Source organism: Trichosurus vulpecula, chromosome 1 (genome assembly GCF_011100635.1).
Source record: "Trichosurus vulpecula isolate mTriVul1 chromosome 1, mTriVul1.pri, whole genome shotgun sequence".
NCBI lineage: Eukaryota > Metazoa > Chordata > Mammalia > Diprotodontia > Phalangeridae > Trichosurus > Trichosurus vulpecula.
Genome location: NC_050573.1, coordinates 32,939,466 through 32,967,134, shown reverse-complemented (window position 1 = coordinate 32,967,134; position 27,669 = coordinate 32,939,466). Strand labels below are relative to the sequence as shown.

General features: G+C 40.9%; 1 protein-coding gene across 2 annotated transcripts in view; it reads left to right on the top strand.

Annotated features, from left to right (window-relative positions):
* PTPN11 (protein tyrosine phosphatase non-receptor type 11) overlaps positions 1–27,087 on the top strand; it is a 73,567-nt gene extending 46,480 nt beyond the window's left edge. The window contains exons 8-16 of one of the 2 annotated variants that reach the window (XM_036752763.1): positions 277–356; positions 493–651; positions 7,898–8,029; positions 10,296–10,450; positions 11,339–11,406; positions 11,825–11,976; positions 16,373–16,485; positions 19,350–19,451; positions 21,659–27,087. In XM_036752763.1, the coding sequence (XP_036608658.1) occupies positions 277–356; positions 493–651; positions 7,898–8,029; positions 10,296–10,450; positions 11,339–11,406; positions 11,825–11,976; positions 16,373–16,485; positions 19,350–19,419 (929 nt within the window). In that variant the 3' untranslated portion in view covers positions 19,420–19,451; positions 21,659–27,087. The remainder of the gene's footprint in view (positions 1–276; positions 357–492; positions 652–7,897; positions 8,030–10,295; positions 10,451–11,338; positions 11,407–11,824; positions 11,977–16,372; positions 16,486–19,349; positions 19,452–21,658) is intronic. The other variant, XM_036752757.1, reaches the window with a different exon arrangement.
* Positions 27,088–27,669: the final 582 nt, after the last annotated feature.

Here is a 27,669-nt window from a genome sequence, read left to right as displayed (position 1 = left end):
TTCAAGTCTCTCAGGCTTTCTCTCTCCTAGGTTGATACTGTTTTATTTACTGCTCCCATTTTTTTAAAAGAAAGCACCTTTGGCAGCTTGATGGGTGATTCAGGTGCACTTTCATTGCCCTTATTGGGGGTGGGCTCTTGGCATAATTTTTTATCTAGGGGAAATAGAATGTTGCTGAGTTTTGGATTAACTGCTAGATAAACCAGGAATTCTTTGTGTAAGTTATTGAAAAAATGTTAATGTTGGCGTTAACGACTTTGTGGTATCTTTCTTTAGTTGATCACACCAGGGTTGTCCTACATGATGGGGATCCAAATGAACCAGTGTCGGATTATATTAATGCGAACATTATCATGGTAAGCTCTGCATTTGCACTCTACAGTCCTGCCTATGGGCTGCCAGTGTTTGTATTTTTTCCTCCTTTCAGCTAGAAAAATGACCTCCAGGTAGAATTCTCATCATTGTTTAAGGCACATTTCTTTTGTTTTCTAGCCTGAATTTGAGACCAAGTGCAACAATTCAAAGCCCAAAAAGAGTTATATTGCAACTCAAGGCTGTCTGCAGAACACAGTGAATGACTTCTGGAGAATGGTATTCCAGGAGAATTCACGAGTTATTGTCATGACCACGAAAGAAGTGGAGAGAGGCAAGGTAGAGTATGAAATGGGCTGGTTATGGGATTATGGGAGAGCTGGGACCTTGGAGCCCAGGGGCAACAACCTCTGTGATGTCAAGAGATTGCCCAGGGTGCACTTGGTCATGTGGCTGTGGCCTATGGCTTCCTACTCCATTGGTTTTTGCAATGCATCAGGGTTTTTTGTTTGTTTGTTTTTGTGATGAAATATTTAGAGACTTTTGGAAGGTTTAAATTGACCATGGTAACAGTGAGTCCTCTTCTTTAACAAACCTGAACTTTTGTGGAACCGATCTCTTGAGGAGAGGGATGACATTTTTGGAGGATTACCTGATTCTGTCAGGTGACTCAAGTCCCATTTAGTAGTCACTGATCACACAAACAAAAAACTGGAAGCTTTTCATTCATCAAGGTTTCTGTGTCTTCATTACTGTGTTTGAGGTGAATTTTTTTTTCATTTTCAAAAAAAAAATTCACTGGTTTATACCTGAATTTGCAGTTTTGTAGCAGTCATGTCTATACAAACTATATTAAACCACTGCTTGGATAGAGGTTTCTGGGTAAAAAGCCACATGGTGCTTGCATCTTTGCAGCAGGGGCATTGGAGCCCATGGATTGTCATTGGCATTCTTCAGATCATTTTTATATTAGGAGAGAAGAGAGCTGAAAGGTTTCTTCTCTTTGCTTTTTTTTCTTCTCTAAAGCCCATTACATAAGTTTGCTACTTACAGCCTGGCATTAAAGACCTTTGTGATGAGGCTTATGTACAATGAAAATTTAACATTTTTCTCCCAAAGGGAACTGCGGTGTCATTAATTATCCTTGGATTTATTATGTGGAACACAGATTTGATTATTGCCAACCTTGAAGTGCTTTCATAAAGCTGAGAGCGTGCTCTCTTCTGGGTTTCCTGGGTCTGAAGAGGTGAGCCTGAGGCCTGAGGCTCCCTCCCTTGGGTTCTGCCCTTTTTCGAGGCTCATGCCTGAGTGTAAATGCAGGTTCCTGCCTGTCCTTGAAGGACGTGCTGCTGTGAAGGGAAAATAGCTACGATGGCTTCAGAGTAATTAGTTTGGTCTCCTGTCTGAGGAACTGTCCCATGCAGATGAGACGGCTGAAATGTATCATATTGCTGCAGCTGGACTGCAAGGGGCTCTTCCTCATCCAGTGCTGATGTGCTCCCAGACATATTCTCTCTCCCCTTCTTTCTCTTTAGCCTTAGGATTAGGCTACCTGTACACTTCGGAAGCTCTTTTCCATATCCTCCCCAACTCACTTGTTGGCCTAGCGTGTGTGGGGAGAAGTCAAGCTGTGTGTGTTTTATTTCGAAATAACTTTGTGCTGCAATGAAAGAAAATAGAACCTTTCTGTATTCATTTAAAAGCATGCAAACAAACATAACCCTGAATTTCAGCATTCACTTACCAAAGGTCCCGGTGGTATCTGGGAATCTGCCAGAGCCTGCTCTCCAGGGTCATGCTTTTGTCTTCTCACCTTCTGTAAAGCTCTCTGCTCTCAGGAGTGACCAGAAGCTTCTACCAGAATTAATTGGCCAGTGACTGCACTGGATATAATCAGGAGTGGGAGAATGGTTTACTTGGGAACATCAAAACTGTACCGAGTCTTTCAAAAATATGCTCAGATCAGAATTGTGCTCAAGGGGAAGGCAGAGGTTTGAACTGAAAAGCCATAAGAAACAGACCATAGCAAGTCACCAATTTCCAGGACTTCCATTAGCCCCTCAGCTCATATTCCATCTCCCTGTGGCCATTAAAAAAAAACCATGAATCATGGAGCTCCTTGGGTGTCTATACTAGCTGTTGTTCTCTCAGTGATAGTTGTTTAACTGGAAATTTCTGTGGCTCATAAATGCAGAAGACAGATTTCCTCTCCTGTAGTTTGGGCTCTGAGAGTTATGGGAAGTGGATTGGGATTCAGAGTGGGGGTGCTATAGGAAAAAGAAACAGTGCAAAAAGGAAGCCCATTTCCAGAATGGATTGCCAATGATCAGGAGCACATCCCTTATTTAGCATAAAAACTCCCCTCGTTGCCGGCAAGAAACATCTTTTTGGTGCCATCTTTTTCAATCTGCCTGTTCCTGAAGCCAGCAGCTGTGGGAAACTTGGCCACCTCAGACTCCCAGCTGTAGCTGAGGGAAGGGTCTCCTCGGTAGTGACATATGTAGTAGCTGCTGGATCCCTAAATTTGCTGGGAAGTTTGGATATGGAGCAGTTCCTTCCTGTTTTGTTTAGTTTTTTGAAATATAGAGTGTAGGAGTTACATTCACACTAGGGTTAGGCAAGGCATGGGAAGCATCTGGAGCAAAATTGTATGCTGCTATGAAAATGCACTAGACAATTCGAGAGCCCATCTACTTCCATATTTTATATTCTTTCCCAACGAAGCGATAGGCAGGTTATGTTTGAAAGGAAACTCCACTGTTGCTGGGTGATTCTCCCATTTTGTTTTCTTGGCATATTAAAAACCTAAATGAGCATTGGCCTCTTGTTTGAATGCCGGGTAATTGTTATTCTCATTCTTTTGTCTCTCTTCTTCGGGGAGGTATTCAGTGTAGGAAAACTGTGCTAAAAAGCTGCTTCCTCCATTCCTCTCAGCCCAGTTCAACTTTTCCTCATCATTTCTGTTAGGTTTTTTTTTTCCTTTTCTCTCTCTCATTCTTTCCCCAATTGTGGTTGATCCTACAAGATTCCGTCATTCACCATCTTTTCTCACACACACACACACACACACAGACACAGACACACACACACACACACACACACACACACACAGACAGACACACACAGACACACACACACACACACACACACACACACACACACACTCTCTCTCTCTGTCTGTCTGTCTCTCTCTCTCTCTGTCTTTTTGTCCAATTCTGAGGCCTCAGTTATGATCCATACTGATGACTCCCCAGCTCAGGGGTGGGGAACCTGCAGCCTCAAGGCCACATGTGGCCCTGTAGGTCCTCAAGTGCAGCCCTTTGACTGAATCCAAATGTAACAGAACCAATCCCCTTAGCATTGTTGTTATTGTATAAATTGTTCTCTTGGTTCCGCTTACTTCTCTTTATATGAGTTCTTATGGGTCTTCCCAGATTTCTCTGAAACTGTCCCCATCATTCTTAAGGTATAGTATTACCCTAGGGGTAACTAGGGGGCTCAGTGCACTGGGCCTGGGATCAGGAAGGCCTAAGTTCAAATCTAGCCTCTAGACACTTACTATTTGTGTGACCCTGAGGAAGGTGCTTAACTTTTGCCTCAGTTTCCTCAGTTGTAAAAAAAAATGGGGATAATAATGTCACCTGCCTCCCAGGGTTATCATCAGGATCAAATGAGATAATGTTGGTAAAGTACTTAGCGCAGTGCCTGGCACATAGTAAGTGCTTAATAAATGCCTTTTCCCTTCCATTACATTAATGTGCAGTAATTTGTTCAGTCATTCTCAAATTAATGAGCACCCTCTTTGTTTCCAGTTCTTTGCTACTGCAAAAAGAGTTGCTATAAATATTTTTGTCATAAAATGTAGGGGAGAGAAGAGGCAGTGGACAGGGACAGGCAAGGGCTGTGATGTCTGAAGAAGAACTCTGAGGTAAAAAAGGAAAAAGGGCAACCTGCCCTGCCATCTCTAATCTCCCTTTTGGCTCTGTGGTTCAACTGTTCACTGTGCAAAGGACATGCCTTGGGGTGAGTGCCCTAGTCTGAGCTCAGAGCTGGCTAGCATTAGCTGCCCTGGGCCTAGCGAGGGCAGCCACTCATCACTGAGCTGGTTCTGACGCAGGGGCCCAGCTGTACGGGCAGCCCGGGAGGCCAGACCGCTTGCTCCATTGTGCCAAGAGGGTGGGAGTGGGGTGGGAAGAATGATGGAGGGAGGGGATGACGATCATTTCATTTACTCATCAACTTAGCCGCTTTTTCATTTTTTCAATTCCCTCATCGGGCCCTTGAGAGGTTACTTCATCGCTTTCTGGAGCAGATTCCTGAGCACTTTTATGAATACTTTCCTCCTTTTTGTGGATATAAATTTGCCTATATTGTTCCTCTTTTTTTTCCTCTCTTGCACATAGCCACTGACACGCACGATTGCCAATGCAAAAGTGAAAACGAGATTACTGATAAAATCATGGGAATGCTTGAAGTTGTGAAAGTTAAACGTGGAAATGTTGAGGATTGACTGTACACAGTTTATTGACTTTTGAGGCATAGTTACAAATTGCTTTCCTGAATGGCTGGACCTGCATATAGCTCTACCAACAGTATATTAGTGTGCCTGTCTTCCTACAGCCTCTCCAGCAGTGATCATTTTCCTTTCTGTTCACCTTTGTCAGTCTGATGTGTGTGAGGTAGAACTTCAGAGTTGCTTTAATTCACATTTTTAAAATTACTAGTTATTCGGAGCATTTTTTAATGTGACTGTTGATAGCTTGGCTATCTTTTTTGAGAACCTCTTATTTATATCCCTTGACCACTTATCAATTGGGGAACGGCGTTTATCTTTTTATAAATTTGAATTAGTTCCTTACGTATCTTGGAAATGAGACCTGTATCAGAGATCGTTGTTCAAAGTATTTCTTCTATCCATCTTCTTTCTAGATTACTACAGGCACCCCAGTTCAGACTTGCACTTCTTTTTTCACCTAGACTACACTTCCTAATTGGTTTCCCAGTCTCACTCTGTCCTTTCTCCAAACCATCCTTCACACCTCTGACACAATAATTTTCCTAATGCATTACTCTGATCATCAGTCCACTGTTCCCAAAGCTTTAGTGTCTCCTCTTGCCTGCTGAATAAACTAAAATTCTTGATCTTGGCATGTAGATCTTGTCACATCCAGTTCTAATCTACGGCTTCTTTTCATGAATGTGACTTGTTCAGTGTACCTTCTTTTCCCTCCTCATTTATGCTCTCAGCAGCTTGTTTCCTCTTTATCTGCTGCCATGCTGGTAGATGGGTGATTCTCTAGAAAGAAGTTGCTGCTGTGATTCAACATTCTAAAGTTCTCTGGGGGTAAACCTGGTGGGTGACTATTTCTACTGAAACTGTAGGTCCTGAGCCCCTATCGGTGTATTTTCTGTTAATAAATCAATTACTAATTTTCAGTCTTAACTGACATTTACTGAAAATATAAAGCAAATATATAACATTTACATATCATTTCACCCATAAATATCAGTCACAGTCTCTCATCAACGTACTTTGTGTCTGTGGGGATAGTAGGTATATGCTTACAGTCTAATGGTGATAGAGCACATGGATAGAGAAAATATGTGGCCAAGTCAGCTTGTAGCTCTGTAGACTTCATTATCTTCTCTCTGTCTCAGGAACTTTCCATAAAAAATATTCCTGATGAACATTGTGTAGATGCTTCTTGATAAGCGGAGCTGTTGCAAACTCTGCTGGATTAATTCTTCACTAGTCATGGCATCTCAACTAGCCATATTGACTTACTGATATAATCTCTTTGATTTTCTTCTTCTAGGCTGTTCCTCTGCTCATCTGGGCTTGCTCTTCGGCAGCATCTTAGTTGATTCCTTCTTCTGAAGCAGTGTTAGATACTTTTAGGAGAGGGCAGTGACCTTTGTCCTAATATTGGCAAAAGCCTCTCTATTTTGCTTGTTTCCAAGATTTCTTCTCTACCTCTCAACAGTAACAGGTGGTGAGGCAGAAAGTATCTTCTGTCTTCTCTTTCTGTTCTCAGCAACAGGTAGCAGTAGAGAACAAAATATATCCTCTTCATTCCTCAGCAGCAGGAAGCAGAAGAGAGAAAAAACCCCAGCTTCTCTTTGGCCAAGTTATAGCCTGTCTTTAACATGTCTCTGAAGTCTATGCTTTACCATTCTGTTTTCCTGGTTCATCAGCTGGTTCCACTCTGTGAGAGAGCTCACTTTTTCTTAGTAACCACATGCTCATCTTCTGTTACTACACTGTAAGGTAAAATACATTTGTTTCCATAATCATAAAACAGATCTGGTGTTCATATTTTTTAGCTATTACCTTCAATGTTCTCAAGTTTTTCTTTTCATTTTAACCTTTGAAGCACTATTTTTGTTTTTATTTTTTAAATAAAAGTTATATTTTAAAAATTCTGAACTTAAGATATCAATAAAATGACAATTTCCATTTCCAAGGTAGCACAAGAAAAGAAGTTTGTACAGGGACTGTAAATCTATTATTTTAGTATTGTTCAGTTATTTTCAGTTGTGTCCAACTCTTTGTGACCTCATTTGGAATTTTCTTATCAGAGATACTGGTATGGTTTGCCATTTCCTTCTCCAGCTCATTTTACAGATGAAGAAACTGAGGCAAACAGGGTGAAGTGACTTGACCAAGGTCATGCAGCTAGTAAGTGTCTGAGGCCAGATTTGAACTCAGGAAGATGAGTCTTGCTGACTCCAGGCCTGGTGCTATCTGCTGAGCCACCTAGCTCCTGGAATCTGTTCATTATAGCTTGCTTTTTCTTTAAGGTGTATAATAAATTCAACATGTAACTTCAACTGCTGTCCTGCTTGTCTGTCTTTCCTTCTGGTATTACTTCTTTCCTTTTCTGTATATAAACAGAAAACATGTTCTTGTTATATGCGGATGAGCAACTACCGTCATAGAAAAATGAAGCATACGTTTGCCCCCAAAATATGAATTTTCAAGGGTTACTCTCCCTACCTATGCAATGTTCCAGCAACATATACCCTAATCTAGAATGGACTGCCTCTCCCGACAAACCGCCCCCCCAAAAAAAATCCGACAAAAACCCAAACCCACCTCTATCTGTTACCGTTCAAATTCTTCTTTTCCTTCAAGGCTCAAATCTTCCTAGACCCTTTCTTCTTCAATTCTCACTCCCACCTGAAAATTATCTCTTTCCCCATAGTTCTTTTTAACTTTGCCTGGAACCCTCCCTTATACCCATCACGGCCTTCTTTGTGTTATAGGCCTTTGTGTGTTTATGAATTTTCTCACTTTAACAAATAAGCCCAGAGCAGGGAGTGTGGTGTATCTGTATTTTCAAAGTTTAGCTCAATGCCACAGATATGATAGGTTCTTAATCATTTTTTAAATTGAATTGAGTTTCCTTCCCTTTGAAAAGCTGGTTTTTTTTTTAATAGTGTTGAGATGCCAAAGTTGAGTCTTGATTTGTCTTAGTAGCTTTGGCCAGATAACCCTTAAGTGAGACTTTAAGATATATTTTCTGAATATTTAGATTTTTACTTAATAATTTATAGGGACTAATTCATTTTTGATTCTTTCCAGAGTAAATGTGTCAAATACTGGCCAGATGAATATGCTCTAAAGGAGTATGGGGCTATGCGTGTTAGGAACGTCAAAGAAAGTGCTGCCCATGACTATACACTAAGAGAGCTTAAGCTCTCTAAGGTTGGACAAGTAAGTACATGGATATACTTTACTGTCTTTGGGGGCTGTTCATGGGTGGATTTGTGGATGGGACACTCAGGGAGTAAAGTGAAGGGTTTTCTGATACACTTTACTTCTGTTGGAGGATCAGATCCAAATGGAATGATTCTGGTTTACATTTAAACCTTATGTGACCTGTACAACCAAACTGCCATGAAGCGATTTAGATATGTTGATTTGACTTACTGAAGAAACAAATGCATTTGGGGGAGGCGGTTTACTTTGTTTTTGGTAGAAGTGAGAAGGAAATTCAGTATGGGCTAGCTGGAGAATGCAGGTTCAGTTTTTTGTTAGCACCCAGTCTGCCAGTCTTGATGTTATCTTATGTCTCTCATTGTATTTACCACAGACAGATGTAGTTTTTGCTCCATTAGCATTAGCAGTGTTCTTATCTCACCTGGTGCTTTCATATATGTTATCACATTGCATTTCTATAGGAGGTGAAGTTACTCAGGCGAATGAGGAAATAAGTTCAGAGGCCCCCCATTGTGGTTTGTGGTATCTGTCTTATTACTGCCTCATGAAGATGTAGGGAAGAGATCAAAGGCCTGGCTTATCTCAGTCATTTGAATTAGACTCAGAGGCAGAGGAGCTGAAGTCACATCTCAGCTTTGTTATTTGTAACCAGTGACCTTGCCAGAGTCACTTAGTCTAAAATTTTTAGTCCTTAAAAGGAGGAGTTTAGACAAAATCATCTCCAAGGTCCCTTCCAGCTCTAGACCCTCTGGTTCCTATGAATTATCCATGGATGAGAGAATTTTATGAGAACTATTGATTGGCCTAAATTGGACCACACGCAATTGAACTCAACCAACGTTTATTAAATACCTGCTGGGTGTAAGGCAGAGGCACTGGGAAGTTGCTGGTAGAATGCTGGCCTAGAGATAAGGAAGACCTGGGACTACATCCTGCCTTGGATGCTTGTGTGGCTCTGGGGAAGAAGCTCACTAGATTCTCTCTAGGTCAGCGATGGGTTGTATTTTTCACTGGTGGACGGGATGTCCACAATGGGTTTTTTCCACCTTGACAGAAATTCCAGATCCTTCTTTTTTATCTATAGAATATGCAAGGCACAGTGCTTGAGGCCTGGGCTTCAAAGATGAGGATGTGTCAAAGAATTGATAGTCTGGTGGGAGGAAGGACAAATGCACAAATCATTAGGCCTCAGTTCCTTAATGTGGGGCTGGACTGGATGACCTCTCAGGTCTTTTTCAGCTCTAAATTTATGCCCTGTGACATGATAGAGAGTAAAATGAGGCCAAAGAAGCAGTCTAAGTGCTCTTTACTAGAGTGCTTCTCCTCCTTCTTGCTTTCCTTATGCTGGGCACATGTGTTGTATCCACCCAGGAGAAAGCAAGCTCTTTGAGGGCCTGGTCTGTTTTGGTTTTGTCTTTGTATCTCTAGTGCCTAACACAGTTCCTCACACATAACAGATGTTTAATAAATGCTTGTGAATTGAATAAGAAATATGAAGAGAGAGAAAATTTGTAGTGTGGACTTTGTGGAGGAGGTGGTGGATGTTTTGGACCTTGAAGGAAGAGAAAGAGATTACCAGACAGAGATGGAGGGGAGACTGCTTCCCGTTCTGGAGGGGCTAAAGAAACCTTAGTTTAGGTCCAGTTTGGCTGTAATTTAGAATGTGTTAATGGCTGATATGAGGTAAGGGTGAACAGGATGTTTGGAGCCAGGCTGTACTAGACTTTGAATGCTGGAACTGAGTCTGTAGCTTATTCAGCACTTACATTTATATAATGCTTTGAGACTGGCAGAGTGTTTTCCATCAGTTATTTCTGTAGGTATGTCGGAGGATCCTATCCGGAGCTGATCAAATGAGGGAATGTATGCAAAATGTTTGCAAACCCATTATTTCCTAGTCCGATGTCTTATGTCAAGAGCCCATTTGGCTTTTACTTAAAGACATCCTGGGAGGGGGTGGGGGAGGGGGACCCTCCCTTATTCTAAAAGACTAATTACTCAAGTAAGCTCAAAGCTTATCCATAAAAAATATGACTGTTGTATGAAATTGACTTTAAAAGGACTGGGCCCAAGTCCAGCTACAGAAAAAAACATCTTAAAAGGTCCCTGAAATGGTAACTTCACCTCTTTTGTGGACATTTCTTTGTTTTTAAATGCCAGTTTCTTTGGATCATTTAGTACCCTGATTGTTCCTGATATAGGGAAGTTCTCCCCCTTGGAGTATTTAATTCTTTCCTGCTGCTTCTTGGCTCTACTTCAGGGGAACACGGAGAGAACAGTGTGGCAGTATCATTTTAGAACCTGGCCCGATCACGGCGTGCCCACTGACCCCGGGGGTGTTCTGGACTTTTTAGAAGAGGTCCATCACAAGCAGGAGAGCATTCCTGATGCAGGCCCTGTGGTGGTGCATTGCAGGTAATCGTCCAGATCATGGCAGAGCTTTGGTGTGGTTCTGGGTAGAGAGAGTCTTAATTTCCCAAAGCAAGGGAATGCATGCTATCTGCTCCCCCATTTCCCACCTCCCAGCTCTTAGAGGAGAATATGAGCATTTGTAGGAATTCTGGATAAACAGTATAAGAAAAGGATGTTTGTCACCTGTGAATATGTTCCTTACTGAGTCCTCAAGACTAATTTCAATCAGCAAATATTTATTGAATGGCTGTTGTAAGCAGAGGGCTGGAGCTAGGGCTGGGTGTGGTATCACAATGATAAAAAAAGCGATAAGACACAATCTCTGGCTTGAAGGAGTTTATGATCTTGTTCGATTTTCTTTTTTTTGTGTGTAGGATTTTAGGCTCTAATTTGGTTGTGGTTCTGATCTCTTTTAACATGGGAAGAAGAGATTTTTTCCCCCCACGCTACTGTTGATTGCTTTAAATAGACATGGACCACTTCCCATGCAGGGCTTTGGTGGGAGCTGTGATCTCATGCCTCATGCCTTCACACTGGTGCCCACAAATGTATCATGCCCTACATTTGGGGTAAGCTGTGTGTGTCAGGAGGAGACTTTATTTTTGTAAATTATATTTGCATAGTGGGCAAGTAGATATGTGGGAGGCCACTTAACTTTAGTTATTTGTACAACTTAATTAAAATATGCCTTGTCAAAAATGATCCCCCTCCCCCGACATTTGTTCTATTATCAGTATTCTTATTTTGAACACCTCCCCAACACGATGTGTGCATGTGTGTGTGTGCACACAACACACACACATCCACATAGAGGAAACTGTATTCATCCCTTGAAGGGCTTTGTTGTGACTGGAAGAAAAACGAACAGCTTTTTGTTTTCTTCACCCATAGTGCTGGGATCGGCAGGACAGGAACTTTCATTGTGATTGACATCCTTATTGACATTATCAGAGAAAAAGGTAAGTTGGCTGCAGGGTCAGAAACTCAAATTGCTGTTTTCATATTCTTCGGGAGGAGAGAGCAAGTGATCCCCATCAGTAGGAGAAATGGATTTAAATGGGACCACCAAACTTGTATTTTTCCAGAGCAATTCTAGCTGGTGCCAGAGTACCAGATGTAGTTGGCAGAGTTGGCAACTGGAAATCGAACCAAAGAGCTGTCCTTTTGGACTGGGACCTTTAAGGGCCGAGCACACGCCGTTTTGTGGGATATGGAAATGAATGTTTCTTGGCTGTGCGAATCACTGGGGACCAATGATATCAGTGGAAAGCCTTTCCTGCACATAGGTCAAAGCTGAGTGTCAGTTGTGTGTGTGCAGAGGCCTTGTATAGTATGTAAGACCACGCAGGGTCAGCGCTTCTGTTTGTTTTCTTCTAGGTGTGGATTGTGACATTGATGTCCCCAAGACCATTCAGATGGTGAGATCCCAGAGATCAGGGATGGTCCAGACAGAAGCCCAGTACAGATTTATCTACATGGCCGTGCAGCATTATATCGAGACGCTACAGCGTAGAATCGAGGAGGAGCAGGTACAATTGTATAAATTTGAAGTAGCCTTCATGCTGCATTTTCTCATCTGATCTGAAGTGATTTAAGTGGAGGATAGCTCCAGCCTGGGGTGCCTTCTGCCCTTTGCAGGCCCTTCTTCAGGCCTCATGCATATCAGTGGCTATATACATTAACCTCCTTTTGAGTAAGGAGCCAGTGCCCAATAGGAGGATCCTCCGATGGAGCAGGTGTGAAAGATTCATGGAGCGCAAGGGTGACCCTCACACACATTAGGAGCTTTAATTAACTTGTCGTTTGATCTCCTAGAAGGAGGAATGATAAGGAAATAACTGGACAGGAAGGCTCTGGTTTTCCTTGTATTGTGCAGTGAGCTTACAATGTAGGACCCCTAAGCTTTTGGACCATTACCGTAACCCCAGAGCTTCCATCTGGGTCTCATTCTCTGATTCCTATTTCTTAGTCTGAATTTGGTCACTCTGATAATACCCAGGCTTTGGGGTGGCCAATTTTTAGTGCTGTCGGGTAGTTGGAAGTAGTGAAATTTCAGTTTTAATAAGATCTGGGTAATGAAGAAGAATTTGAAATTGGAGTCTCTCCATTTAAAAGCTATTCATATCAAACACAAAGCTGAGTTAATTAGGAATATGCTGAGATGAGGAAAATAAGTAGAATGGCCTTTTTTTCCTTAGTAGCATAGCTCTTGCTGCTGCTGAAGTCTTGTTTAAACATCAAAGTGGTTTGTCGGTATTACTGTGATTGCCTTCCAAAGATCTAGGCCACAGCCTGAATCTTTCCTTAGAATGGTAATGGGCACACTGCATGAGACAAATTCTAGTTCAACAAAGTCACAGCCACATTGCCAGGGCTCAGTTAGTCAGAACGCAGGGCCTGTTTGTCAGGAACAGATCTTAGTCTTCACTGGTGCTTGCCAAGATCTTATGTGGCAACTACGAAATACTGTGTGGTTAACATGCCAACAAAGACTGGCTCAGGGATTTTTTAAGGTTTATGTTTTTTAAGTTCTCGGTTCCTTAAATCTGTATTTAAAACTATGTGAATAGATCAGCACAAGTTGGGAGAGTTGAGGTGCTTATGTTGTTGGGAGGGCAGTGTGCCCTAATGGGCAGGGCCCTGTGCCGGGTTTGGGATCAGAGGAGCTAAATTTAATTCAGGAACTGTTGGGCCTCTGGCCAAATCCTCCAACTTTTCTGGGGTGCCAGTTTCCTTATCTAAATGATGTGGTCAGACTAGGTGGCCTCTGAGGTCCAGTCTAGCTCTGAATTCATGATCATATTTTTGTCTCTCTTAAGAGAGGGCACTTTCAAAATGCTCAGTATCTCCTGTTTACTCTGTATATGTCTTGATTGTCCACAGTTGTTTGCAATTGTCTCCCACATTAAACTGTGAGCCCCCTCTAGGCAGGGACCGTATTTGCCTTTGTATCCCTTGTGTTTAGCACCGCGCCCGGCATGTACTAAGTACTTAATAAATGCTGGCATGTAGTAAGTACTTAATAAATGCTCGTTGATAATGATGATGATTTTGATGATGACATTATGTGCTAGACATTGCGCTAAGCAGTGAGGGTATAAATAAATTCAAGAAAGACCTGCCCTGACCTCATGTAATTTACATTCTAATGGAGAAAGACAAGGGACACATAAAGGGGAGTTAGAGGAGGAGTGGGGCGGGAGAGGAGAATCCGACCAGGAAGATCGGGGGTTTTCTTGGAAGTCTGAGTTTAGGGGTGGGTATGTATAGTTGATAAGACTAGAGATCTCTTCTGTTAATTGGTGTTGTTCATCAAATACTCCAAGACTCCTGCAGAGTGGTGCAGATTCTTGTTCTGATGAATATGGAGGCTCTTCTTTCCTAGGACCTCAGTTTTATTTTAATTGGTCGACACATTTCTAACTGTTTAACGTGCTAAGTTGGATTGGATAATGTTTTTTTTTCCCCACACAGAAAAAAAATCAATTTAGTTACATTTTTTTAAAGTGTAAACTCCTTGAGGTCAGGGACTATGTTATTTCATCCTCTGTTAAATTGAACTTATTGCAAAGCCTCTGCTTTAGCCACCTTATAACTTAGTTATCATTTTTCTTTGTTTCTTGACATTTGGACACATAGCATTTTGGACAACTTTCTCAACATGTGGTTTTCGTTTTCTTTTTTCTCACTATGTAGAGACCCAGGTTGGTGGTTTCCTTGGGGGCAGGGAGTGGGGAAAAGCAGGAGAAAACCTAGACTGTGATTCTCTTTTGAAGATTTAAAGATGAAAGAACTAGATTTACCTCACATGGAAAGATATCTATCTATATCTGTGTCTCTCTATATATCTATATATGGGTGTGTGTGTGTATACGCACATGTTCAGACATATTACATATATGTATATATGGAGGGAGAGAGAGCGCGCTTTATCTCTGCATTTATATTACCAGATGATTTCAGAGCCTTGCAATTGTCCCCTTTCCTAACCAGCTGGAAGTCTTGACTACAAAACAGTTGGTGAGTCAATTGGATTCATACAGATTTTTAAAAGTCTTGGAAATCCTGCTGTCAATGAAATCTGGTGGAGGGAAGAATCAGTTTCAGGTTGTTTCCCAGTCTTCCTTGCTGAAGCTCTTATGGAAAAATTTAAAATTTCATCTGGAATTTTTCTTAGTGTTTCAGGCAGCCAGTGCAGCAGAAGGGCTCCATTTAGCTATCCGAATCCCCGGGGAGCTGAGCCAGCTCCCCATCAATCAGGTCCATCCAGGATTGTACTCAGTCAGGTTGCTACAAAAGCCCTAGGGAGCTGTACGTACAGTTGGAACTCTGGATTCCTTGAGTCACTTTAGTCATTCCTATCCCACTTATATTCCTCTTAATTCGAAAAATTGCCCTCTTTTTACAATTACTGTAGTGCAAAAAAAATTCTCTTGGTCTTTAAGAAAGAATTAATGAGAAGAGTTCATTTTGTAGGTTTTTTATGTATTCTACCTTTTCTAGAAGATTTCATATAAGGCAGGCTGAGATTTCAGTGCTAAAATTTATGGACTCTGAAGTTCTTGGATTATTTGCATGCAAGTTACTCCAAAATAGACTTGAGCAAATATAAGCAAGGAGCTTAATATTTTTGTTTGTTGTGAACGTATGTTGAAATATGCAAAATATGCAAAAAAATATGAAAAATTTTGTATACAAAGATGGCACTATTCGGCACCCGCAGAGTGTAGTCTTTCAGCCATTTATTAATTGAGTGGTTGTGCTGGATATTAATCCATTAAAATATCTCCCTTGAGTGTGCCTCATAACCAGTGACTGACATATTTGCAAGATAGATAGCTAGAACTAATCAGGCTTGGTCTGTGGCCATTGAAAGGACTGAAGTCTAGCCCCAACCCTGGCCCACAAAAGGTTTTAACCTGTGACTTTTGCTTCCTTTGGATTCTCTCCTTACTAACACTGGTCCATAGTATGCCCCTTAGGCACCTATATACCTACTGCCAGTAAAATGAAAATGATGGTCAGTGCTATTTGGGCCAAAGGTTACCTTATATTAGGGCAAAAATTCTTCAAATCCTAGATAGTGAATGTTTTTTTTGAGACTGCCTCCAACTTGAAAGGTGCATTGCATGATGACCTAGATATTTGATGAGGTCAGAGGTGCTGATTCAATGGTATTAGCATAAATGGGGAGGGATTCTTAACTGATCTCTCTCTTAGAGGTGCGTTTCATTTTCGGGCGAGTGAGGTACAATGTATTTCATTTAGAGTTTGCTACCATCGTGGCTCAGCTTGTGTATGAGCTGAAGTGGCATGCTTACTGGGAAATTTTTCAGAACCAGCTTTGCAGCATTGAGGGGTCCAAAGGGCCCCTCACCGAGTAAGGAGCAGTGTAGAGGGGACAGTGTCAGGTATCTGTGTGGCTCTGCTGCCTCTTCTTCTTTAGAGAGCCATTTCCCAGGCTTCCTTCCTTCTGCACTGCTCAGGTTGGGTCTACTGGGACTGTGGAGCCATTTCTGCTGGGGTTCAGTCTTTATGGAATCTCTTCTGATTGTGTGCCTGGAGGTCACAAAACTGTACTGCAGAGGAGCCATGAGATGATGACTATGGGAATGCTTCCCTCCTTTAGCTAAGTGGTTTGGTTCAAGCCTGGCTGAAGTTGTTGTACATGATTTCATCTTGCTTTAAAATTCTGTGGGCTTGAAAGGGCACTGTTGATCCTAAGAAGCTTTGTTCAGGTTATATGTTGTAGTTGGAAAGATGAATACTTGGCCATTTGCGTTCTGACAGCGTTTTAGTGTTTTTTGAATGTTCACCAGTTGTTTGACCACCTAAAGAACAAGATTTTAGGCTCCTTCATTAAAATGTCTTTTTTCAGGCCTTCCTGAAGCTTAAAATGTTTTATCTTTGCTCTTTGGTTTTCAGAAAAGCAAGAGAAAAGGGCATGAATATACAAACATTAAATATTCCCTAGCGGACCAGACAAGTGGAGATCAGAGTCCTCTTCCACCCTGCACCCCAACTCCATCCTGTCCAGAGTAAGTAGAAGGGAGGGAATTGGGGTTTTTCTCTGAAAATCCTTCTGCAAAATTGCTCTCTTTGCAGCCCAAGACTTCCGTGGACATATGCTGTGGCTAATCAGCCGGCTAATAATGTCCATTAGCAATTAGCAAATTAGTAGCTTGTGCCTTGTTAATACTTCTCAAAGCCTTAGCTGGTTTATTTAACCGATGGCTGGCTGGCTGGCTGGCTGTTGCCTTCCCTGGGGGTTATTAATATATCAAAGCCGTGTTTGTTGAGCCTAGTAAAGTACCAAATTAGGTTTATATCTTTTTGTTCCAAGCCTAATGGTTGCTGGTTATCCTTCCCTCCCACTCCCCATCTCACCTTTACTTTTTTGGTGGGGAGAGGAGAAAATTTTGGGGAACCAGTTAAATAAAGTGAGCCCTTAGCTTGTCACCATAGAGTTATGCTCCATATTTGCTACTAGCTGATAGATAGGAGTTTTGGGACTTTGTCCACAAAATGTAATTTAAAGACACTTGTCACATCAGTTCTGTGAACAGCTACAAGAAGCTTACATTACTGATCCCTTTGGTTAACATTTGCCTCTCTAGGTTAATTTTCACAAGACTCCTCTTGGCTCTTTCCTGCTGGTTCACATTTTCAAATCCTTTCTGCTTTTGGCTTCTCATGCATTCATTTGTTTATTTGTTTGTTTAGTCATTCATTCATATGTTTATCTATGTGTTTGTCCATTTTTTGTCTATTTGTTCACTCATTCATTCATTTATTTATTTTAAACTTGACAACTCAACAAAAACAAACATTGAAATACTCACAGAACAAAATTGATCTCTATAAAATCACAAACTCCATTAGTTATAATTTGTTTTTAAGGGTATGTATTAACTTTAACAAAAATAACAGCAAATCTTGTTTGCCTTTGTATACCTCTTTGATCTTTTATTTCTGTATTTTTTCTGGATTTTGTTGCTGTGGTTAAGTTTTATATTGTTGTAGTCTGTGTGTAAATTGTCATTAATTTTCCATACAAGTGGTTTAGACTGCATGTACGGTGAGTAATCATATGTGTGCTTCTAATTTAATCATTATGTGATACATCATGTACCAGATGCGTTTCCTGTAGCAGACAGTTGCTGCTTCCTTCTCTTCCTATTCCTCCTTTTTGGCCTCTTTTTTTTTAAACGTTCTATTGTATTTTTACTTACTTTGTTCGATATTTCCCAATGACATTTTTCTGTAGTCATATACAGTTGTAAAAGAAAACATAGACAAAAAAAAAACCTCAAGAAAAATGTAGTAAAAAAAATCTGCTTCAATCTGTATTCAGGCACCATCCATTCTTTCTCTGGGGATGGACAGCATTTTTCATTCTAAGTCCTTCAGAGTTGTCTTGGATCGTTGTGTTGCTGAGAGTAGCTAAGTCCTTCACAGCTGATCATCTTACAGTACTGCTGTTACCTTATACATGTACATTGCACTTTGCATCAGCCCATGCAAGTCTTTCCAGGTTTTTCTGAGAGCATCCTGCTCATCATTTCTTCTAGTACAACAGTATTCCATCACAATCACATGCTGCAGCTTGCTTAGCCATTCCCCAACTGATGGGCATCTCCCCAATTTCCAATTCTTTTCTCCCAGAAAAGAGCTGCTATAAATATTCTTGTACATATAGGTCTTTTTCCTTTTTGTTTTTTTTTTTAATCTCTTTTGGGATACAGACCCAGTAGTGGCATTGCTAAGTCAAAGGGCGTGCATGGTTCTATAGCCCTTTGGGCATAGTTCCAAATTGTTCTACAGACTGGTTGAATCAGTTCACAATTCCATCAACAGTGCGTTAATGTCTCATTTTTCCCACATCTCCTCCAATATTTGTCATTTACTTTTTCTGTCCTATTAGCCAATCTAATAGGTAGGAGGTGGTACCTCAGAACTGTTTTAATTTGCATTTCTCCACTCAATAGTGAGTTAGTGTATACCATATGACTATTTCATCTGAAAACTTCATGTCTTTTGGTAATTTATCAATGGCTCTTATTTTTTTAAGTTTATAAATTTGACTTAGTTCTCTGTATGTTTGAGAAATGAGGCCTTTGTCAGAGAAACTTGCTTCAGAATTTTTTTCAGTTACTATTGCTAACTGTATTTCTCTCCATCTTATTCCTCCCTACCCCTTTATTCTCTTGTCTTTCTCCTTTCACTCTGTCCCTTCTCAAAAATGTTTGGCTTCTGATGTACCCACTCCCCCAATCTGCCTTCCCTTCTATCACCCCCAAGCTCCTTTTTTTTTTATCCCCTTGCCCTCCTACTTTCCTGTAGGGTAAGATATATTTCTATACCCAGCCGCATTTGTATGTTATTCCCTTTTTGAGCCAGTTCGGATGAGAGTAAGGTTCACTCACTCCCCCTCACCTCTCCACTCTAAAAGCTATTTCTTGCCTCTTTTATGAGATAATTTACCCCATTCTACTTTTCCCTTTGTCTTTCTCCCAGTACATTCCTCTCTCACCCCTTAATTTTATTTTTGATATCATCCTTTCATATTCAACTCATACCCACCCTCTGTCTATACGTGCCCTAGTAATGTGAAAGGTCTTATGAGTCACAAATATCATCTTTTGGCCTCTTTTTACCACAATGAGAGAGCTGGTTTGTTAAATGGATTTCTTTATTGATGAGCAGTGGGGGAAGAATGCAGGTCTCTTTGGCAGTATATTCCAAGTGACTTCTTTCCCTTGCACTGACTTTGCAATTTCAGATCTGAAAGTTGTAGCGTAACATTTTCAAATAGCCTAACTTTTTGTTATTCCAGTTAGTGACAATCTAACAAGATACCTTTCTTCTGCCTGGTTTGCATTTTTGTAAATATCTTTTTCAGAATGAGAGAAGATAGCGCTAGAGTATATGAAAATGTGGGATTGGTGCAGCAGCAGAAGAGTTTTAGATGAGAAGACCTGCCAAGGTTTCAGCTCAGAGCTGGGTAATTAACTTCAGAATGTTTGATAGCTGTAATCGATTACTGTTCAATATGTGTGTGTTTTGTGATGTACCAATGTTAAATTATGTTAAAAACTTTTATAAGCTAATCCCTTCCCAAGGTAACATTCTGCCAGTTTTAAGTTTGACAAGCATTTCACAATTCACAAAAGTCAGAGTTCATTCTTTAAAGGCAACTCAGTGTCTCTCTTGGGAATTAATTCCTTTGGGATACTTAGAGTAAACAGGCCCTTTTCTAAATTGCTTAGTAGGGGTTGCCGTGATACCTAGAAAACTACCTGTACTGATTGCATGAAGCTTGTGTAAAGAGAAACATCCCCCTAGGTGTTAAGAACTCTTGATCTTCTTCCTTGCTCTGCCCCGTAGCAGTTGGGTGACCCTGGGAAAATCTGCAGAAGCTCAGACTTGACCTCATTCCGGGGTATTTATTAGTGAGAATCATCTTGACAGCATCTCCAACAAATGTTTATCCATACTCCACTTGAGCACCTCAAATGTTGGGGACCTCACTGTCTCTTGAAGCAGCTCATTCCTCCACTAGACAGCTCTCTGACGTAAGAAGCTTGTTCTTATGTTGAGCTGAAATTTGTCTTTCTGTGACTTTCACCTGCTGCTTGTAGTTCTGTCCTCTGGGACCAAGCAGAACAAAGAGAATCACCAAATCTCAGTGATGGCTCTGCTTTCCGTGGCTTCTTCATGCAACCCGTAGCTGTGAAAAACGTCCCCTGCAGAGTGTGTTTGACATTGTCATCCAGCCTCTTCTCAAATGTCCTCAAGAGCCCACCGCCTTGCAAGGCATCCCATTGTACTTGTGGATGGCTAGAGTTAGTAGGGAGTTCTTTCTAGATATTGAGCCTAAATTGGCTTGTTAAAACTTCCAGCTTTTGTTTCTTGTTTTTCTCTCTGAGAATGAGTAAAACAAGTGACAATCTGGATAACTGCGGGCCCCCCCCCGCCCCGTGGGAGACATCAATTATGTGTCCTCTTCTCCCAACTCTGATCATTCCCTTCAGCTGATCCTCATTTGGCAGGGACTCAAAGCCCTTCCCCTTGAGGTTGGCCTCCTCTGCACAATCTCCATCTCATCGGTTCCCTTCTTGACCTATGCTGCCAGAAATAACCTTAGTTGTCCAGATGAGGTCTGATAGGACAGCAGGATCAGCTCTTCCTTATTCCTGGATCCTGTGCCTCTCTCAGCACGGCCCTAATTCCCCTTAGCTTCCTAAGATTCTCTTATTCTATCTGACCCCTATTCCCATCCCCAACTCTTTTAAGTGACGTATGTCTCCTCACGAGCCCTTCCAAATGAAAGCATTTCAAATCCTTGAACATGTCTTGAGCCCCTTGTGCTCCCAAATCTTCTAATTTCTAGGCAATTTCTTCAGCTGACTGATGTGGTATGGTTTCTTGTCTTTTCATTCTTCTGCTCACCATCCTGTGGGTGTGTCCCAGTCTGTCAGTGATCTTCCACTGTGTGATTCCCAGGAGTGAGGGGGCATGGGGCCCAGGTGATGGTCACCTCCTCTTTCTTGAGGTGGTCACTGTTGATGTAGCCTGAAATTGTAGTCGATTCTTTCACTGCTACATCACACTGTTACTGAACTGGCATTTAACCAAAGTGCTATCTCCCTCAGTGGTACCTGTGTCACTGAGTATAGTAGGACTATACATTTATCCCTATCAGAATCTATTGTGTTAGAGAAGTTCGCCATCTTGCTAAATAAGAAAGATTTCAGCCAACATTCTGATGTGTTAAGATATTTTTGGAACCCGTTAGTGTTGGCTCCCACTTTTGTGCCAGTAGTAGGGCCACTGAATACAACAAGGCTTGGATCAGATCACCCCTGTACTTTTTTAGAGATCACTATCACCTCTGTAAAACAAAGGAATTAGATCAAATGATCATTGTCTAAGTTCCCTTTCAGTTCTAAGTCAGTGATCCTACATAATTTTAAAGTATTCTACCCTGCTATTGGCTCTAACACCTTTTCAGAAAGTTTAACTCTTCAGATTAGAGACAAAAGTATTTCTCAGTATCAAATAGAAGGTTATGGTCTGCCATGAGCTTGTTTTTTCAATATAGAATTCTACATTATTAGTTTCACACTGATTTTAAAATGTTTTCATTTTTATTAACCTTTTAGATATGTATTCCTAAATAATTTCTTGCTTTCTTTTTTCTCTTTCCAGATATGACTATTCCTCTCCACCCCCAAAAGGTCAAGAAAGATGCAATGACTTTCATGTGAAGAATGAATTTGGAAGGTTTGCATTCTGACTGTTTAACTTCCGCTAATAAGCAAAGTGCAAAACCATATAAAGATCATGATTTTCTCTCTCAACAATGCCTGATTTACAATTGCTTGTTTTTTAAATAAGAAGAAATCATCTCTACAATGTAGACAATGTTATATTTTATAGAATTTTGTTTTAAATTGAGGAAGCTATTAAATTTTCATTTCCACATTTTGCAGATGATGGTGATTAAAATTCAAGTTATCAGCGTTTTTCTTTTTAAAATTGGAGCAGATTTATTCTCTTTCTCTTTGTGAGGCATGAAAGGGCACTTTTTGAAGGAGCAATGATTTGGGAAAATCTGTCAAAACAACATCCAGTGTAAATGGGAACAATTTTTTATTATTATCTATTATAACTGATAGGGGATAGAATCATGTCCTAATGCCTGAAGCTTACAGAGTCAAGTATTTCCTTTCCAATTGGCTACTTCAAAGTGGAAGGTGACAATGGTTTTTGGAGAGGAGATATCTTCTTTTGTTAGCAGATGGTTGACTTACTCCTCAGCCTAATTGTTGAGTTTTTGTTGGGAGAACATGCACAAGGTTTTCTTTGAACCAGTCACTGTCTTTATGCTCGAGAGAACACTGATGACCAGTGTTGGAGGGAACATTTGTAGTCATTCAGAAAAGCAGCAGCTCGTAGCAGGGGCAGGAGGTGGCGGCAGCCTGAGGTGATTCCTGTGGCCTTCACGGTCATCTAGCGACTTGACAGTTGGAGGCAGAAGACCTTTTAGTGAGCTTCTGGTGATTCTTTGTGATTGCTCAACCCCAACCACCCTGCTGCACCATCTGTGAGCTGATATGTGTGACCCTTTCCCCATGCTCAGAGCTCCTGTGGTTTTCAGTAAGGCCTTACACTTCTCTAGGTGATCTGTACTTCAGAATCCAGTGGAAGGATACATGATCTGAGCCAGGCCCCTCAAGTCCATCTTTGTGAACACCGAGGGTTGGCTGAAGCAAGGCAAGAAGGGGTCAGTGCCAGGACGGGGGGACAGGATTGCCAGCAATAGCTCCTTTCTGTTTCATTGAATGGATTTTCACCAACCTTCTTTTACCTTAAGTGCCTTCCAGAGCCACATCCCTCTTTGCTATGTGTGTTCCACCATTCTTCATTGTTTATTTCAGCTGAAATATTTTTGGTCATATTTGTAAAGCAAATAAGCTCCTCTAGTGACTTCCCTTTTGATCCCCTGTAACTACTCAGGTTCCTTGCCCTATGGCTGTCTTTTGTTTCTGTGCTTTGAGCCTTCCGGGGCTCAGAGGCAGAGTGGAGCCGATTCAGTGACTAGATCAGGCCCAAATCACCAATAGTGGGAAGCTTCTTTCCAGTAGAGCTGGGGTAGAGTGTTGGTTTTCCCTGAAGTCATTTGGGAAGACCTGTTTGGTCATTTTCACATGCAGAAGAGAGAATGCCCTGACCTTTGGTAGGCAAATGAGACTTTGGGCTGTCTGTAGGATGCACATAGGATAAGTGCAGCTGGGCCTGAGATGAGAGAGAATTCAGGCTCTTTGTCCAAGGGGGCTGCATAAAGCCTGCATTTGTGTGAATTGAAATAAGTGCATCTTTTTATTGCACGATCACTTTGAAAACGCTTTTGTTTGCCTCTACTTTATTGTAGTACTTTGGACTCTTGACTTTGGGACAGACTTTCACCAGCATATATCCTTATATTTGTACAATGGTTTGATTGTACAAATGTATTTGTTGCATTAATGTCAATGCCTGTAGGGTAGAATCAGTAGTATTTGCACTCTCTGAACCCAACTTGTCCTGTAACTTGATGGTGAGGTAACTTCTTTCACTTGGCTTTGTGAAGTCCTTTGTGGGACATTGGTTTAATGAAACCTTTTCTTATTTTCCTGAGTCAGTATAGTATCATGGGATTGTCAAACTGTGTCTTAGTTCTGCCAGATCACTGAATGATTATTGAGCACTGGATAACTCAATGGAACTGGGATCTCCTCAAGGTGGGCGGACACTCTTGGCAGTGATGCCAGTGGCAGCCCATTCACACCTTCTTATTTTGTTCAGTCCTTGTCCGTGCTGTCCTGTGACTCTTCCCCAAAGGGTCTACCCAGTGCCCTCAGGGTCTGCCTCTAGATCCCTGGACACTGTGTGGGTGCCAATGGGGCATGGCGATCTCACACTCAGTCATCTTTCACTCTTGCTCCATGACTGTGCCCCTCCCTTTTCTGATCTTTGGTCTCTCTGATGCTCTGGTTCTTTGTTGCTAAAGTGCTGTAGCCTGGTCATGCTCATGCCCCTGGTGACCTATAGCTTTAACCCTTCAAAGATTGGTAGTCCACAGTTTGTAGCTATGAAGCATCACCAGAACTTGCTCACACATTACCAAATTTCACATGAGCTTGTGTGACATTGAATAGGGTACAGTGTAGGGCTTGAACAATGACTGATTGGCAAGTGGAGCTCGCAGAATTAGTACCTTAGAAAAGGTGGGTTATGAGGAAGCAACAGAACCTGGGGGCAAAAGCAGTCATTGATTGATGGATCAGATGACCTTGAATCATGTTTGAAGTCACATTCATTCTGTATCCAACAAATGAATTTTGTTACCAGAGTTGACAAAATATTGGAATGCCTTCAGCAAGGTTTGGAAATTGTAACCTTCTGCATTTGGAAATTGTTCTCTGTGAGTCCATTGAAGGCTTCAAGACTTCACATTGTTCAAGTCACATATGGTATGAGTTGTTCAATTGAACTAACATTTAGTTTGTTAGTGAGCACCAAGGCACTTTGCTAGGCTCCTGGGGGGTGCCAAGAAAAAAAAGAGAGGGAGAGAGAGAGATAGCATCTGCCTGCAAGGAGCTCCATGCTGTAAACAGTAGAATTTTTTGGCACAAAAATGTGTGTGTGCACATTTATTAAAACCTGTTTTTAGTTGAGGTATCCATGTTTGCTTATTGCACCCTGGCCAACTGCCTGCCTCACCCCACCTGTAGTCCTAATTCTGAGTATCATGTCATTTACATATCATGCAAAAGTGAACTGGCCCTTTTTAAGTTGTGAAACTAGGATTCTGTGTTTTGAGCTAGAGAATTTGTCTGAAATGTGATATTGAAATTAAAAACAAAAGAAACAAATGAATTCAAGATTTTAGAGTTAATAGCTCTTTTAGGGGAAAATTAGAAGCTTCTATCTAGTGTGTGGCCCTGCTGAAAACCATGGTGATTGCTCAAGTTGAAAGGAATGGACTCTTTCATGTGGTTGATTAGGAGAGGGAGTAGAGAGAGAGAGAGGGAGGGATTATCTTTACTGTCTCCATGCCAGGTCCTAGTACAGGCTGGAGATGTGCTTTGGTACAAGTAGAGGAGGTTGTCAAATTCGTTGTGAGAGTCCATAATTAAGGTGAATTTCCATTTCTTGCAAATATACCAGCGTGTGCTCATTACTACATATCTTCATTATCTGCACATCTGAGCTCAGAGTACTCATGCGTAGTCCATGCATAAAATTGACAACATTGTCACTAACAGCCAGTTTTCCACTTTGGGGACCCTTTTTTCAGATTTTGTGGTAGTTAAATAGCAAAGTGCCATTCAGTTTTTGCTATTGGAGGAGTTAAACCAATCATTTGAAAAAACAAAACAAAAATCTGTATACAGAGAGGTGTGAATTGTTTGGGGAGACCCTTGTATACTGAAAACAAAGGGCAGAGTATCCAGTCAAGCACATGCATTCTCCACCAGCCTTCCCCACTACAAAAAAAAAAGCCAAACTCTTTGCTGGGGAGGTGGTGGCACATGTCAGGTCTGGTGGTGCATTTGCACAAAGACAGATGTACGGTGACAAGAGTATTGTACTGTGAACTTTTCTGAGGCACTGTGAAGTCAGTAATCTAGTTATTTTTTAAAAGTGTGGTTCCCCAATGGGTGCTCTTCTGTAATGGGGCAATATTTGCTCCTCTGTTAACAAAGCAGGCACTAGGAGACCCTGCCGCATCCCCTTCATCCTCTGTGTACAGGAAGTCCACACTGAGTCCTTTCTGACTTTCTCAAATTTGGGCAGCACCAGGGGGGAGAGGGTGCATGTCCAGAGCTAATGCAGATGTTTAAGATGGTGGTGCTTAATGGGCTCACCTTTTCCCCACATCCATTCCACCATTCTCTGATGGAATAAAAATAGCCAGTCAATTGCTAGAAACAGTGTGTCCAGGGAGGAGGGGATTCCACTGATGAAGGGTAAATTCATGTTTCTGGAATGAATTGTTCAGAGGCTCCATTTAAGTTCACCTTATTTATCGACTCCCATTGTATCTTGAGATACTATTCTAGTAGGTGTTTTTAAAAATGATTTGACATCATGGATTATTTCCAGTTCAGTGGAATGGGGAAAGGAATTGAGTTAGATGCATTTGGTTATAGATGATTTACACCACGAGAAAACTGAAGAGTGTAACTCCTGAGGCACAACACACATATATCTATATATAGTATATATTTTTTACCAGTACAAACCTGGTACAGTTTTCGTTGACTGTGCATTGTAAGAAAAAAAATAGAAAAATTAAAAAAAATGTTTTATAGCAAATGGTCACGCTGATTTATGGTTATCTTATTAGGACTGCTAGCCATTAATTTGGACAGAACTTTTAATTTTCCCTCTTGAATATTAGTTTAGAAATATAGTTTATTGTTATTGTATCTTCACTAAAATGTTGCTCCTTTTTTTTTTGTTTGGGGCAGATTGCAAATCTATCTAGGAGCTCGTTTCAGTGTTTTTCATAACTTTTTATTACTCAAAACTAATTTGAAAAATGTTTCCACGCTCAACCTCAAAACTTGTAATTATTAATTTTGCCTGTTTATTTATGACATAATTGTGATTCTTTTTATTACTAAAGGCTAATGAGAAGGGATCCTTTATTAAGCTGATGACTAGGCCTACTTTTAATTTTCCTGCAGTGTATGAAGTATTGTACCAGAGTATTAAATGAAATGTAATATTTTATTGAAAATCTATCCTTTAAAAGGAATACGTTTTAGGATGTCATCAATTTGATGTGAATCATGTAAATGTTGATAATATGCGCTGTGTTTATTATACATTTAGTGTTTCAAAAGACTCATTTATTGCCTTTTTGCCCACCTATATTATGTAGTCGATTTGCAATTGTCAAAAAAAACGACATTAAAAGAATAGTTTATGTATAGAAACAATAGTGGATGTTATTCGCCTCCTGACCTGTATTTATGGGTGTTAGTTCAGAGGCTTTGCTAGCAGCAAGGCTGAATTATCAGAGTAAAAGCGTATTTGTAAACTGTATCAGAACTGAAAATTAGGAATAAAATCATTTTCTTATATTCTGGTGTTTTTGTTTATTTCATTAAAAATTCTGAAGGCCCTATGGGAAGACCCATCAACAAGCATTTATAAAGTGAATGCTGTGGCCTGGGTAGTGTGCTAAGAGCTGGTGATATCAAGGCAGATATGAAACAGTTCCTGCCCTCCAAGAGCTTATTGGTGGAGACATGTACACATGTATAAACAAAATATTAATTATTTTCTCAGGTCAGCTTCAAAAAGGGCTGACCTGTGGATGCTGTGAATCAGAAGGTCCATTGAAATGAACAATAAATAAGTTGTTTGGTAGCTGCTGTATGCCCAACTTTTGGGAGTCCACAAGGAGTAACATCTAGGTTTGGAAGACTTCTGGTTTGGTGGCTTCTACAAGAGAGCAAAATGAGTGAATAGGTGGGCCCAGTAAATATATTGGGGTGAGGGAGAGTGGGCATTAAGGGTTTATAAGAACGTGGTGACTCCATGAGGAATGCTTTCTTGCTTTCAGTAAATTTCGTGTTAAGACTTAGAGGAGGCATCAGTTTATAAGCTGTGGCCTTAGGGCATCTTCCACAGATGTTATTCTGTTCTTCTGGATTTCACTT